The 16,002-nt window shown below is 44.9% G+C and overlaps 1 protein-coding gene across 1 annotated transcript; it reads right to left on the bottom strand.

The window, feature by feature from the left end:
* Nucleotides 1-5,246: 5,246 nt before the first annotated feature.
* Nucleotides 5,247-5,942, bottom strand: LOC310798546 (IQ domain-containing protein K-like; the record flags this gene model as incomplete). Its single annotated transcript, XM_083661086.1, has 1 exon — nt 5,247-5,942. The coding sequence occupies one exon, from the start codon at nt 5,940-5,942 to the stop codon at nt 5,247-5,249; it is 696 nt and encodes a 231-aa protein (XP_083517212.1).
* Between the last annotated feature and the right edge of the window lie 10,060 nt (nt 5,943-16,002).

Raw genomic sequence — 16,002 nt, 5'->3', positions numbered from 1 at the left:
TGAGTCCGTGAGGATTACTTTTTCCTTTCTTCTCTTTTTACATAGAAAACACTGCATTCTGGTGGGCAATGATCTAACGCAGTAACGCAGCGTTACTTGGATTAGTAACTGTAATCTAATTACTGTTTTGGAAATTGTAACGCCTTATATTACTTCGTTACTGAAAAAGTAACTAATTACAGTAACGCGTTACAAGAAACACGAAGCAGGAAGAAGACCAAGCTGATTGACTTGTAAATGATCCACATCCTCTTGAAGTGACTGGAATTGTTTGCATCCAGATGTATGCAGTTATGCAGCAGCTGGGCAAACAGTGCCAGTGGCTTTCTCCTTTCAGACTCTAGCAATTCCGATGTCATCGGTGATGATGTCATTGGTGTGACATTATCGCCGACCTTGTGATGTCATCGGTGATGATGTCTTCATCACGAATGACATCACAATTGCTCAAGTGAGAACTTAAAAAAGAAAGTGGCCATGTCGCCGATGATCTCACTGTCATCTACGACATCACTGATGACATCATCACCGATGACATCACAAAGAAACCGATGATGTCACACCTATGACATCACTGATGACATTCCCTTCATTTTAGTTTACTTTATTGGATTGTTAATAGTGTACATTACAAAGCACAAGGTTAAAAAACAATTGAGGATAAGCACAATGAAGTTCAGGACTTATTTCCATTGTGGTCCTCAATATTCTCAATATACTCAATATTTATTACAACACTGCATTTATAAAAACACTAGTTTTACAAAGACACCATATAATCGATACAAGGGTATAAAATACTGTTATAAAGAAACACTATTACAAAGGAACTATTGTGTTTTACAAGTTACATCTCAAAAAACTACAAAGGAACAACAATAAAAAATATAGCTATATGTAGCACACAGTCAGAAATACCTCATTATCAAGCTACCAAGAGCCTCTGAATATCCAAAGTTCCATTGTCAAATAACCCGACGGCCGGCAAATAACCTTCGCCGGCTTCCTCGTACTGGTTGACGCTCAGGGGCAACGCCTGAAAGAGGGCGTGTCAGCGGTTGGTGACACCATAGAGACACTGCGGAGCGCGTCATCATTCAGAAACCACGCCCAAAACAGGGGAAAACACAAACCCGTCCAATTCTGGCGTTCTCCTATGTCGCGTGCATGGTCGGGTTTTGCACAAAAAGATCGTATATATGGAAGATGAACACTCCAACTTACTTCATTGACAGCAACATCCACATTTTTCTTGCCAATTCTCAATGGCTTCCTTGTTTTGCTTAGGAGTACAACATTTTTTAAACTGGCGATCTTTTACATTTGTTGTCTGCGCAGCCCACCACACAACAGCTTTTAGCTACGTTTAATTCAAGGAAAATGATGCTGGTTTTTGGAAATGAACAGAGCTTTTCCCCGTGATGGGCGTGGCCTATTTCATGCAGTGTCTCTATGGATGAAAAATCTTCAGAGTAATGCTGTCACGTGGGGATATCTCCAGTATGGCAAAGCCTAAAAGGGCGGAGCTAATTGAATATTGATTTGTGCAGCAACCAAAGATTGTGCAGCGAGAAGAGCTCTCACTCTGTCGGAGTTTCCCGAACCTACAAATCACTCACTTTTTTAACTTAATAAACTAAAAACTTGCTTAAACTAGTCAACTTAAATTTAAAGACAGCGCAGTAACATCAATGCTGATAATATATCAGAGGAGGTTTTTCTAGTGAGGGAGAGGAGGATGGTCGTCCTCTATTTTTTAGAAGAGATTGGGGATTTTATATAATATTTTTTTTTAAATAAAATATCAATCAAATGTGTTTTTTCTGATGTGCGGATGCTCCTTTTTCCATTCTTTATATTCTTAAAATGCTTCAACAACAGTGACACCTGTAGGGCACTGATGGAAAGGAGAGCTCCATGCAGACTGGACTGCATGCAGTCTTGCCCGGCCCTCTAGGGGTACGGTACAAAAACATTACCCCTGAGGGCGTTTATTTCTTTGGTAATTTATCTAATGCAAATATATTATTGGTTGAAAAACACTTGCAATTCACAGGGAACAGTGAAATGATGTGTTTTTCAACCAATCATATTTAGCTGAAGCCTAAACCGCCCTTACCAATCAATACCAATCAATTAATGTATTCAACCAAATTGGTTGTTGATTGGATAGATTGCTAAGATTGACATTGTATATTGTCCAATAATGCATCTGAAAATCGTGTGGAATCCAGCTCCATTGTCTACTAGGAAGTGATGACCTCCACTTTGCTGTGACCACCCCTTTCTCTTTTCCTATTTTTTTTTAATCAAGCAGTAAGTTAGCTCACAAGCCAGACAGTCGTTGCATTGTATTGCGCGAGCGGCTTAACACGACTTTCTACACGAGTTTAGAGAGGGCAGCGCGGTACACACAGAGGCTGAAATCTCAACAAAGCAAACACTGGGATACTGCAACGTCATCGGCTGCACGCGCACCGGCTACAGTCGGCATGGATATGCAAGTAAGTCAATTAAGTTTGAGTTATCCGGGTCTTCTAGTAAATTCGGCGTGCAAATGGTCCACCAAGCAGCACTACTTTTTCGTATTTTATTGTTTTATGCTGAATAGCCCGCCATTTCCTAATAAAAATGGCGATCTTAACTCATTGAGTGCCAGCCACTTTTGGAGAACGGACGCTCCCAGTGCCAGAGTTTCAGAGTGTTTTCAGTGATTTCTCGAGGCCCACAGAATATTGTGTGATATTACTATGTAAACACCGAACACGCACAAAGAACGTTGAGACTCTCTTCTATCATCTGCAAAAAAAAGTTTATTGATATAATTTTCCGTTCTTTAGTTATCAGCCGGAGAAGATAGGTTGATTTCAGCAAAAACACAAGTTTGAATTTAGAATCTGAGATATTCAGCCTTTTGTGAAAGGAAGCATTTCAAGCACATCATTGACTCTGAAGCTAATATTTTCTGATGTAATGACACCTCAAAAATAATTTCCTTCAATAAAACAGTGAAAACAAAGGAATTTTGTTTGGCAAAATAATATTTTTTAGCTGTAACCAGCAGCGCTGGCCCCTGCGTGCGCAGACCCTACATCTTCTTGCTGGTCTTGATTTACTGCTGGTGGGCATCAGATATTCTAGCTTGTTTGCCTGTCTCTGTGCATCGAGCCTGCTGCCTGGGTCTGTGTTTACTGTCAATGGTTGTATGCTGTAGTGCCCTGCGTGCCCCACCCCCCTCCTCCTCCTCCGTGGGAGTGTCTCTGGGGCTCTGCTGCGAGTGCGTTTGCTCTGCACTGAAAAGTGCGCTGCACCCGCTTTTTCACAGCCTGTCGCCGGCTCCCAGCTGAGAATAATGTAACTTTTCAGAAAGACGCTGGTGTCGGCAACTAAATCATATGGAGGGGCTATCGCAGCGGAGACGGAGGGGCTCAATTGTGGCAGCAGATTGACTGCTGTTCACAGGCACAGCTAACGTTATGCTTCATGCATATCGATGCGATTTCCGTTTCCACATGACTTCTTCTCTCTTTTTTCCTCGCCTTTCTCTAATCTGGAGAGCACTGTCGCCACCTAATGGGTCCCTAAAATAGCTTTTACACATTCGACAGCCACCATACTTTCACAGGAGATGGATCTGGCTTTGATACACGTCCCACCGTCAAAAAACGCAATTGACGAACATACTCGTCCTTGGCACTCTACGTTACTAAACGAATTGACGAACATACTCGTCCTTGGCTCAATGAGTTAAACTCCTACATTTTAAAACTGAATTTGGCCCGTAAATCCATGGCTGACACCGAGCTCATTTTTAAAGCGTGAGTGGTGATCTTTATACCATATGAAAGTAGAAGAAATAACGAAATAAGCATGTCAACCTAGCATGTTGGGAAGGGGGGGTAAATAACACTCCAAGGTTGATGAATTGGAATGTAACTATACTAAACAAGTATGTTGATAGTGCAGGGTTCCAGATGCGTGTAATTTAACGCTACTTGACAAGAGTTTCGGCCGTAGCCTTTGTCAAGTCTCATACAAACACAGTGCAAGACAGCCATTATAAAGACAGGTGGGCTGATTGAATGGACAATACCGGTCTTGTGAAAGCACACCTGAGTGTGATTACAATGACATCATAGGATCAGTCATGCAGTAATAGGCTACATTAGACAGATTAATCAAAACATTGATGTCACAGGTAGGCTGTATACCATAATATATCATGAATCTATGTGAATAAATAGATTTATATAAATAGTAATCACAGCCTAATGCATAGAGATAAATCCTGAAACCTTCTCGCAACAGTTGTAGCCTAAGCCAGTGGTTTTCAAAGTGGGGTCCCCAGCAAAAAGGGGGGATAATCTATTTTCACTATAATTCCATGCCATCCATAAGTAACACAATCTAAGCTAGTGTAGACGTGAGTAACTAGGCTAATAATAACCATAACAGCACAAATAATTGACAAAAATCGCGAAATAAATATACAGTATTTACTCTGAGAAATGAAATAATGAGAAAAGGAACAATTATTGATGGTTAAAACTGAATAATGACATCACAACAGTCTAATCCTAATGCTAATTTAAAATGAGATATTCCTCTAAATCTGTCTTCAAACTGCAAAAGGGAAAAAAATCCTCCCTTGGGAGTTTCCTCCCTTGCTTTCAAGCTCACCAGCCACCACTGTTAAATATATATATATATATATATATATATATATATATATATATATATATATATATATATATATATATATATATATATATATGGGAGAACCAATATGAAGCGATGAAGGTTGGGGTAGTATAGTACCTGCAAGTAATTCAATCCACTTAATATTACATTTTGGAAGCGATTGGAGCAACTTGCAAATCCGGACAAACGGACAGACAGGCAGAGACACACACAGCCATAGTAGTAGGATGTACGGGACAATACATCATTTTAAAGCAATACAAAATGCTTGAGAGCCTTACTGCATTATATTCCATTATATTTTTAATTGTCACCTGGTGCATGGTGGATTTAGTTTTTTCCCTTAGATAAAGAAAGCCATTTCCACACTAAATTGATGCAGAAAAGGTACAAATTGGTGTATAAAGAAGTCACCAGAATGCAGGGGATGAAGTATTTGACGCTGAAAGAAATCTGAGCGAGGACGCCCAGACCCCCCCACACGTAATGTGTGGGTCTATGTTAAATCCAAACCTACAGTATATATATGCCGTTCTCATGGTTCATCATGGTCTACGTGGTTCTCTCAGTTCTTTCTGCCACAGACGCAGCTCCTGCACATCTGGACGCGCCCTGATCCTGGATCCCCTCCAGAACGCCTGGATGAGCAGAGCAGCCTGCTCCTCTGTCAGTAACAGGAACAGAGGGATGGGCGGCCGAGGATGGACGCTGAGCCAGTCGTGGACAAACGGGATGGCATGGAAGTCCACGGGGCCCTGTCCCCTCCGGCACGGGTTGTGGTTGTACAGCCACTGTGTTAGGAAGTCACAGGGCACAAACACTGTTCTTGTCGTTTGGAAGCAGCGCTGCTTCTGCGCCTCTCTGAGCATGGCCTCCAGGCCGGGAAGCAACACAGGAAACACACTCTCCTCCAAGAACCTTGTGACAGGACTTTCATGGAGTGGAGGAGGGGGGGACGTATGTTCAGAAGTCGATGGTCGCTTCTGAATTGAGGGAGGTTTTTCCAAGACAGAGTTGGAACCAGCAAGAGCCGGGTGGCAGGGAAGAGGGTCAGCATTCCCCAGAGCGTCATCATCCACAAACACCGTAGCCGTGGTGAGTCCAGAGAAGGTCTGGGGGTGTTCACTGGCCTTGGACGTGGACAGTGGCGTGCTCAGCGATGGAGGACTGGGTGGCCCGGCTTCATACTCTTCACACACTTGTTGCCACAATGATTTTCTTTCACCACTTAGCTTGGCCATTTCCTACTGCTAGTTCTACCGGTCCTACTCATAGCCTCTGCAGGGAAGGATTTATGACATCACTGATTATGTCATCAGTCCCTCCTCATTGATGTCCTTTCGAGCAATTGTGAGGTCATCTGTGAATGATGTCATCAGTGATGATCCAGATTGACATCCAGCTTATGGGTATTTAGCATCACCCCAGGTCAAATTGAGATGGGTCGGGAAGGGAAATATGCCCCCCCCCCCCCCCACACACACACACACACACACCTTTCCGAAAAAAGTGGGTGTAGTCCAACGGGACTACACCTGCACACTGCACACTGCAGTGAGGGGTACATGGTTCTGCTGGGGAGTGCAGCGCTCCTGAACGGACACTAGGTGGGAGCAAAACACTGTCAGCATCAGCTTCTGCCTCTGCTGAGAGAGACAGCGAGAGAGACAGACACACACACACACACACACACACACACACACACACACACACACACACAAAAGACAGTGTTTACACAGTTCTAACTATTTGTATTTTTTTTTACTGCAATGTCCACGTGTTTCTATTTTTTAAGTTATCCTTATTTACCTGCATATTTCTTTTAACAGCAAAAGCACAATGTGTATGTTTGTATTTGTAAGTTAATTTGACCTACTATAGATATTTTAATGTTGCTATGGTACTCAGCTCTTTATTCTAGCAGATCTTTAATTGTACGTTACACACAATTGTTTTTATTTCACACTTGCTAAGTTACTTTGGCAATTTAAACGTATGTTTCCCATGCCAATAAAGCCCCTTGGAAATGAATTCAGAGACACACACAAAGCGAGAGGGAGAGAGAGAGTGAAATAAATATATTTGTGTTTTATATACATATTATTTAATGTAGCCTATATAATTTAAATAATAACAACACCAATAATACGATGGTGTATTACATATTTTGTTTTATTGATTTTTGCTGCTTTGGCAATATTGTTGTGACATTCATGCCAATAAGGCTGTGTGTCGACATAGCGTTTGTCAGCATCTTTTTGGAGTGCTTTTTTGTGAGGGGAAGTGGATGATAACGCCTGCTGCTAGCTTCCCAGCCCCACTAACCACCTGGTTAACGTAACGTAACGTAACGTAACGTAACGTAACGTAACGTAACGTAACGTAACGTAACGTAACGTAACGTAACGTAACGTAACGTAACGTAACAGTCATGTCAATTCAGTGATTAGGCTACAATGTCCTTTTTTCTCCATCACCCTGCTGGAAAAAGTTGTTCACATCACCCAGCGCTTTTCTGAAAAGTTGAACATTTCTCAGCTTTTGAAAGTGAAAGTGCTCCTCTCTAGTGGCCAGTGGCGGCACTGTCTGGCGGCATCTGATCGGCCACCCCAGGTGCCACCCCAAAATCCTGAGGGTGCTGGCATCTGTGGCCGACATGACTGTCTTAAGCCGTTTTCACACATGCTTACAGGGAAATTACCTGTAAATCAATATCGGCCATTTCCCGGAATTTCCCTTCACACCTGAGCGCTGCATGTGTGAATATAGTCGTCAAATAGCCTGTATGTTGGGGGGGGGGGGGGGGGCTTATTTTGGGGGTCGGCAAAACTCAGATGGTGAAATAAGTTTGCTTGTCACACAATAAATCACACTCGTTTGACTTAAGAGTATGTTATCCTTCACATTCGCTCATGGGCTGCAGTGCAGAGTAGTATCCAGGCAGCGTCAAGCGAGCGTAATAAACACAGCCGATTTCCCCCCTCCCCTCTCTGCTCGAGAGAGGCCAGTCCTTCAGTCCTCTGCACTTCGCAGCAGCACGACACAGGACAGACAGCGAGAATGGCAGCGGCTTGCAAGCCGCCCAACGCTTGTATGTATGTAGAGAAAGCGAATGCACGAAGCGAAATGTGGAAGTAGTTTGCTTTGATGTGCGCGAATGATTAGATGATGCAGGCTGGAAGTGAACGTTAAGCAACGTGTGTACACCTCGCCCATGAGAGAAGGACCGGCAAATGACTGGACCCGTTTCACACTTGTGTCCCTTATCGCGGCATACCGCTCTTCTGACTGGCTCGAAACTGGTGAAAAGTCCGCGATGACGGGCTCGCGCTTATACCGGAAAACAACTTTCACACTCCAAGGCATTAGACCGCTTTCCGGTCATTTAACGGTAAAAAGCGCATGTGTGAAAACGGCTTTACAGAGGCAGAGTGAACATACTGGTATCTTATGAAACGACTGTAGAAGACCTATAAGGCATCCATTGCTACCAAGCATGTCATTCTAGCGACATTGGGAAGGAGGCTCGATAACGCACCAAACCTTTGCAAAATGTTGGCGAGGGAAAACCTTTCTACATCCTTCCTACATGCCGCACTCACTGCCACCCTTGCTTGAGTCTGTGCCCCACCTGGGCCACCCCAGTCTAAAAGGCCTGCGCACGCCACGCTCTGAAGGAAAAGCCGTCGGCTGCAGCGTCTTTCTGGAGTAGCTGCCTTCTCTGCACCTTGTGGACCCTTCCTGTTGCTTTTAATGAGGAACGGGCGCTGGAGCTGAGAAAAAGAAGCTAAGTGGACACGCAGCCTAAGGAGGGGAGAGAAGGAGAGCAGAGGAGGGGAGAGACGGGAGAGGAGGAGAGCAGAGGAGGGGAGAGAAGGAGAGGAGGGCAGAGGGGGAGAGGAGGGCAGAGGGGGAGAGGAGAGGAGGGGAGAGAAGGAGAGGAGGGGACAGAGGTGGGGAGAGAAGGAGAGGGGGAGAGGAGAGGAGAGGAGGGGAGAGGAGGAGAGGGGGAGAGGAGAGGAGGGGAGGGGAGAGAAGGAGAGGGGGAGAGGAGAGGAGGGGAGAGAAGGAGAGGAGGGCAGAGGGGGAGAGGAGGGGAGTGGGGGAGAGGAGAGGAGGGGAGAGAAGGAGAGGAGGGGAGAGAAGGAGAGGAGGGGAGGGGAGAGAAGGAGAGGGGGAGAGGAGAGGAGGAGAGGAGGGCAGAGGGGGAGAGGAGGGGAGTGGGGGAGAGAAGGAGAGGGGGAGAGGAGAGGAGGGGAGAGAAGGAGAGGAGGGGAGAGAAGGAGAGGGGGAGAGGAGAGGAGGGGAGAGAAGGAGAGGGGGAGAGGAGAGGAGGGGAGAGAAGGAGAGGGGGAGAGGAGAGGAGGGGAGAGAAGTAGAGGAGGGAGAGGGGGAGAGGAGGGGAGAGAAGGAGAGGGGGAGAGGAGAGGGGGAGAGGAGATGAGAGGAGGGGAGAGGAGAAAGGGTCTGTAAGGAGCAGAGAGGCTGTTTGAGGGTCTGAGTGATAAGGAGGAGAGGGGGAGAGAGGAGGGGAGTGGTGGCAGGAGGCAGATGATGAAGGGAGAGACGAGCAGTTTGGGGTTGGAGTGGTTTTAGTGGAAGAGAGACCAGCTGGTGTCCCACCCTAACTCTTCACCTTCACTCCTCTGTTCTTCCTCCCCTCTCCTCCTTTCATCTATCCTCCTCTTCCTCACCAAGCCCCAACCTCCGTCTTGGAAAAATGAACAATGTGACAGTAGGCCTACCAGATATAGCAAGTTAGTTGCTAGCTTGTACTGAGTCCGAATCGAATCGTCATACATAGCCTACGTGTAACTCTAGTTCCACTAATAGTCCATAGGCCTATACTGTACGTAATCATCCCATTTAGCAACTCACTTTTGGAACTTGAGCACAACATGAAGTTATTTATACGGGGGGAAGTGAACAGTGAGGACAAGACTCAGAAACATGTCTATAAAAATATCTGAAAAATGACTAAATACACTGGAGGTCACAGATCACAACACTGTTTACATCAAGACTGTCCAGGTGCACTGCTGCTGCTGTGTGTGTGTGTGTGTGTGTGTGTGTGTGTGTGTGTGTGTGTGTGTGTGTGTGTGTGTGTGTGTGTGTGTGTGTGTGTGTGTGTGTGTGTGTGTGTGTGTGTGTGTGTGTGTGTGTGTGTGTGTGTGTGTGTGATGGGTCTCACATTACAACCGTTGAGGGTGAAGTCTGGTGTTTGGATCAAACAGCTTCTGCTTGTTGTGTGTTTCACTCTCCATTAACTTCAACAACCCCAAACTGAGGAGGGGTGTGTGTGTGTGTGTGTGTGTGTGTGTGTGTGTGTGTGTGTGTGTGTGTGTGTGTGTGTGTGTGTGTGTGTGTGTGTGCGCGCGCGCGCGCGCGCGTGCGTGTATGTGTGTGTGCAGGTATGTGTGTGTGCAGGGGTGTGGGCGGGGGGGTTGTTGGCAGGCAGCCCCAGCTCCTTGTGGGAAATGTAGTTTTTAGTTTAGTAGTTTAGTTTAGTTAGCAGCATAAAAAGAAAACTGCAAGCAGAGAATGGGGAATAGTGCAATGAGAGAAGGGAATGTTGGAGGGAATGTTGGTTCTCACCAAGTCCAGGACATGGTGCTCAAGGCATCAAAGCGTCTCTATCTGCTGAGAGTGCTGGCCAGAACAAGCATGTCAGTCGATGACCTCCTACTGATTGACTTTGCCCTTATCAGATCAGTGCTGGAGTATGGACATGTCCTCCTGGTTGGATGCAGCAAAGGACAGGAGGAGGAGTTAGAGCGAGTGCAATGTCAGGGCACTTAAGATCATCTCCAGACGTGGCACGCAGCCGCTCCCCCACCTCCCATCTCTAAAGAATCGTAGGGAGGAAGCTGCAATCACTTTACTAAAAGAGATGATGAGTCCATCTCATCCATTACATGATCTTCTCCCTCCAACCAGACTGCAATGTACTGGGAGGCAAATGAGAAACAGCACCGCCCTCTCCATGCCGCCTACCCCGCTAGCCGGGCGCTTCTCGCTCATACTGAGCACATTAGCGCCCGGCGATCGTCACGCATTTCCCATCAAACACTGTGCCATTTTCACGTCTAGGTCTAAATGCCAGCTCCTACCTGAGTCTTCACGTGAAGTGAAGACGCTATCCGATGCAAAACATCCTCTTCTTTTAATGACATATAGTTGTTGCATCCAAATTGTTGCATAAAATCCACTTTTCTGTCTTTCAAAAACCGCAAAGCATTTATCTGGAGCACCTCGAGCAACCCGGAACAACGACTCACTGTTTACTCACCAATGCCCCCCACACTTCCGAAATGGTATTGCACCTACATTTCTGCATTTGTGCCAAGCAAACAACGAAAAAGGTGCAATACCATTGCGGAAGTGTGGGGGGCATTAGTGAGTAAACAGTGAGTCGTTGGTCCGGGTTGCTTCAGATCAGAGAAGAAGAAGAAGCGGTGCTCCAGATAAATGCTTTTCGGTTTTTGAAAGACAGAAAAGTGGATTTTATGCAACAATTTGGATCCAACAACTATATATCATTAAAATAAGAGGATGTTTTGCATCGGATAGCGTCTTCACTTCACGTGAAGACTCAGGTAGGAGCTGGCATTTAGACCTAGACGTGAAAATGGCACAGTGTTTGATGGGATAAAAAGAGAAGAGGATCGCACTCCAAGTTAACTTTTTTATTATTGCCTGCAGCAGTGTTTGATGGGAAATGCGTGACGTTCGCTGGGCGCTAATGTGCTCAGTATGAGCGAGAAGCGCCCGGCTAGCGGGGTAACCATGCCGCCTGCCAGGACCAAGCGCCTCCAGCAGTCCTTCCTACACACTGCAGTCAGACTCTATAATGATAAAGAAGTGAAAACTGTCTGACCGTCACCATCTCCATGTTGAGGCTTGATATGTGAATCACTTACTTAGTTAAATTGTTTATCCTTGTTTAGTTTTCAGCCTACAGTATGTACACTTTGTCCATTTTTAATCTTTGTTGTTAAGAAGAGTGCATTTCAGACCTGTCTCTGCGAAACTCTTTCTTTAATAAATTAATTGAATTGAATTGGAGGGCTTGTACAGAGTCCTCTCCCATCATGAGCAGATCATACTGTACAAGAGAAACATATCAAATAAACCATCCTGAGCCAAGCATATAGCATATTATCATCGGATAACAGCACCTTCTTTAGCTGCACCTTAAAAGCTGTTAGAGATGTTGAAGACATTGCTGTTTGGATGTTGGACAGTGAGGTTTTCCAGTGGTTGGTATTTTCAATTCAATTCAAACTTTATTCCAGACACACAGGGGGTCCATAGAGTACATACATATTATCAACATCACACAACAAATTATACAGTTAAAAAAAAAAGAGAGAGAGAAAAACAACAAACATAAGATCATAAATAGAGGCTGACTCTCCAGTGTTTACGCAGCCTGGACGAGAACCGAAGACAGCTCTTACCAGGATTGACTATATCCTCAATAATGCTGTTCTGGGACTTATCCAGGCGAGACATGAATCCATACATAGAATGCCTTAAGAGAGCCTCACATATGTGGATTCCACACGTCACAAACAAGTGACTGGCACTATGCCACCTAGGGACCCCAAGTAGAATCCTCAGGGCATCATTGTAGGCCACCTTAAGCCTCCGCATGCTACCTTTCTTATATGTGCACCATAAGAAAGCTGTATACATGGGAGTGCAGAAAGCTTTAAAAAGTGCACACTTGACAGGACCAGAACAAATACTGAACCTGCGAAGCAACATATTAGCCTGAGCATAAAGTTTGCGGCACTGTCTATAGATATCTCTATCATCATGGAGATTATCTGTGAAGATGTGGCCAAGGTACTTAATTTCCTGGCATACAGAAAGATGACTGTCAGATAGGTGAAAGGCTGGGAAGGCCAATTTCTTGTCCTCCTGGCTTCTCACTATCATGACACTACTCTTTTTTGCATTGTAAATTATGTCATGTTCATTGCCATAATTTGAGCACACTTTCAATAGTTGCTGTAGCCCTCCACTGTATGGACTCAGAATGACCAGGTCATCAGCGTACATAAGGTGATTGATGATAGAGTTACCCATAAGACAGCCCGTATTGCACTTATTTAATTCACTAGATAGATCATCCATGTAAACGTTGAATAAAATGGGAGATAAAATCCCCCCTTGCCGGACCCCATTGCTAACTGAAAAATGGGAAGATGTCACATTACCCCATTTAACCTGCATTTGCTGATTTGCGTACCAAAACACCAGTATACGCACAATGTGCTTAGGAATGCCTCTATCAAGCAGCTTCTGAAACAGTTTGGCATGATTAATCCTGTCAAAAGCTCGAGAAGCATCAATAAAGCAAAGGAAGACAGTGGAGTTGGCAATCATTTCTTTAAGTGCAAAGATGCATAAGTCTGTGCCATGTTTCTTTTTAAAACCGAACTGGTTATCTGCAGTCAAGACAAACATTTCAAGACGTACAAGCAGGATTCTTTCCAATACTTTGGAAAGGATACTGGCCAGAGCGATAGGTCTATAGTTATCAATGCTGTTTAGTTTACCTGCCTTGTCTTTAAGGACAGGCACTAATTGTACAGAGGTGATGGACTCTGGAAGGACACCATGACCCAACAGTCCTGTAAAACACATGGCCAGTAGAGGGCAGATTTTATTGCTTGCATATTTGAGGTGTTCAGCTGTGATGTGATCAATGCCACATGCCTTGTTGTTATCTAGCATCCTAATGGCATCAACCACATCATCAGACCTGATCAGTACATTTTCAGATGGGTCAACATGATCAACTGCCACAGAACCACCATTGACACAGTTGAATGACTTGTAATAGTGTTCTCGCCACACCTCAGCTATCTCAACTGGGCCACATGCACCCTCGATGTTAGCAGGTAGGGATGTTTTACTGTTGTTCATGACTTTGACCTCTTTCCAAAAGTCATAAAGATCTTTGCTTTGCAGCTTACTAGCAAGGGAGTCTGCTCTCAGAGTGTTCTCCTGTCTTTTAACAGATCGAACTGCACATTTAAATTTTGCATTGGTGAGTTTCTTCTCCTCAAACAATGAACCTTGTCTAGGCCTACCTGAGTCATTCCAGCGTTTAAATGCTGCCCTGGCCGCCACATGATGCTCAGCCACAAATACATGCCAACCAGGCTTAATGTTGTGCCCCTTTTTTGCCCCTCGTTTACAGAACTGCCTACCAGAGGCATTAAGAGCATCAACAATGTTGTCGTACATTAAACAGAGTTTGATGCCATGATGAGGGTTTTTACAGTTCAAATTAACACAATGCAGAGCATCCTTTGGCAGGACAATATTATCAAACAGGTTGTCAGATAGAGAGGAGTAACATTCAATATCCTCACTGGTAAGTTTTGACCAATCTATCTTCCCTGGATTATTACCAATATCAATATTGATTGAGGTGGGTACATTAACAAAATTAAGATTCATTACTATAGGCATATGATCCGAGGTGGCCAGCCCATAGCACACCTCTATGTTATCTATACAGGCATGAGCATCAGCCGTACTTAGACAATGGTCAAGCCATGACGTAGTGTGCCACGCATCACTAATAAAAGTAAAAGTATTGTCAGGCAACAGAATTTTACTAGATAGGATTATGTTAGAATCTATACAGAACTGAGACAGGTGCTTAGCAAACATAGAATTGTTATCTGAAATATCAGCATTAAAATCACCTATAGCAAACACACAAGTAGAGTCATTGACCTGAATGAAGGACTGAACAAATGCTAGTCTGTTCAGAAATTCATCTTCAGATTGTAATGACTCATAGGGTGTGTAGATATTCATAATTGTAAATGTCTTGCCATCACAGGTTATTTCTATTGCAATGGCCCAATCAACATTTAGTCTGATTACTTTCACAATTGTGTCATATTTAGAGTTCCACAATATTGCCACACCACCAGGTATTCTACCCCGATTAATTTTTGAGCTGAGATCAGTGGTGGACTCCCCAGCACCATGAAAGTGTACATGTATAGAGTTCAGTTTGTCCAGGTCTTGCTTAGAGAGCCATGTCTCCTGTAGGCACATTATGTCGCACTCTTCCAAAAGAGAGTCAACAACCAAGCGTCTTGCTTTGTCAGCAGCACTGTGACCTACACGAAGGCCACGTGCATTGTATGAGACAATCTTCATGATCGGGGCATATAGTTCTGAGGGGTTGACCCCACTACAGCACGCAAATTGGATCCGACAACTCCAGACTTGCGCGGCTCATAGTAGCGCCGAACAAATGCTCCCTCTGGCCAGATAGCGGGACTGTACATTTCACTGATCTCATTACATTCTGCAGATATTTTAAATGAGCCAAATCTACTGTTTTTTGTATCAATCTTAAGACAAGTGACTTCACGGCCAAGTTGATCTTTAAGATAATCAGATAATGTTAAGGCATCCAGATCAGGGTGGAATTTGGTGGCAAACACACTCACTAATTTGGTCTTAATTATCTTGATGGTACTCGTAACCCCAGTTCCGACAATAGCCGTGGCGACAGGTTTCTTCACCCGTCCGATAGAACTCACAGCTCCGTTAACGACCGCAGCCGTAGAGCCAGGTTTCTTCCCCCGTCCAGCTGTAACAGGAGGACGTGACTCTGGTTTAGCCACTGCGTTCGCCGGCCCCTGGCGACGCAGCCCGTTTTTTACCACAACATTCCATGGGACATCCGATGGCACGTCCGGACTCCCCGCTGGCGTTGATACTCCACTCACTTCGGCACACAGGTCCGGTGCAGTCCCCGGTGGAACAGCAGCCCCCGGTGGGGCTTCAGTCTGGGCAGCGGCCTGGTCATCATGTCGAGCTGGGTCTGAAGCAACAGGACGCTCCAGAGCACGCAGTCGGGCATTGATGTCCACTGTATCAGCCCGAAAACTCTCACATATGTCAGCCTGCCGTAGCGATACATGTTTCAGTGTGCAGACCTCGGAGTATAGCTGCTCCATTCTCCTGAGTAGGCATGACACATCCATGCTGGTATAAGACACTGGTGGTAGATCATCCAGGTAGTGGGAAACAAATCGGGGGATGTCCTCCCCACATTCATTCAACACCTTAAGGCAGAGTTTTATATTATTGGCATTTTTGTGTTGCCCTTTGTGACCAATGTTTCGCTGCGTAGTAGCAGAGCAGACTTCAAACAAAACTTTCTTTGAGGAATCTATCTCTTCAGAGTCAAATGTGTTTGCAGCCAGCAACACAATATCATCCTGGCTTAAGGTCTTGATTTTTATAGCCAAGAAG

This window comes from Poromitra crassiceps, assembly GCF_964638095.1.
Source record: "Poromitra crassiceps genome assembly, chromosome: 2".
Lineage (NCBI taxonomy): Eukaryota > Metazoa > Chordata > Actinopteri > Beryciformes > Melamphaidae > Poromitra > Poromitra crassiceps.
This window is presented reverse-complemented; position numbering and strand designations above follow the sequence as displayed.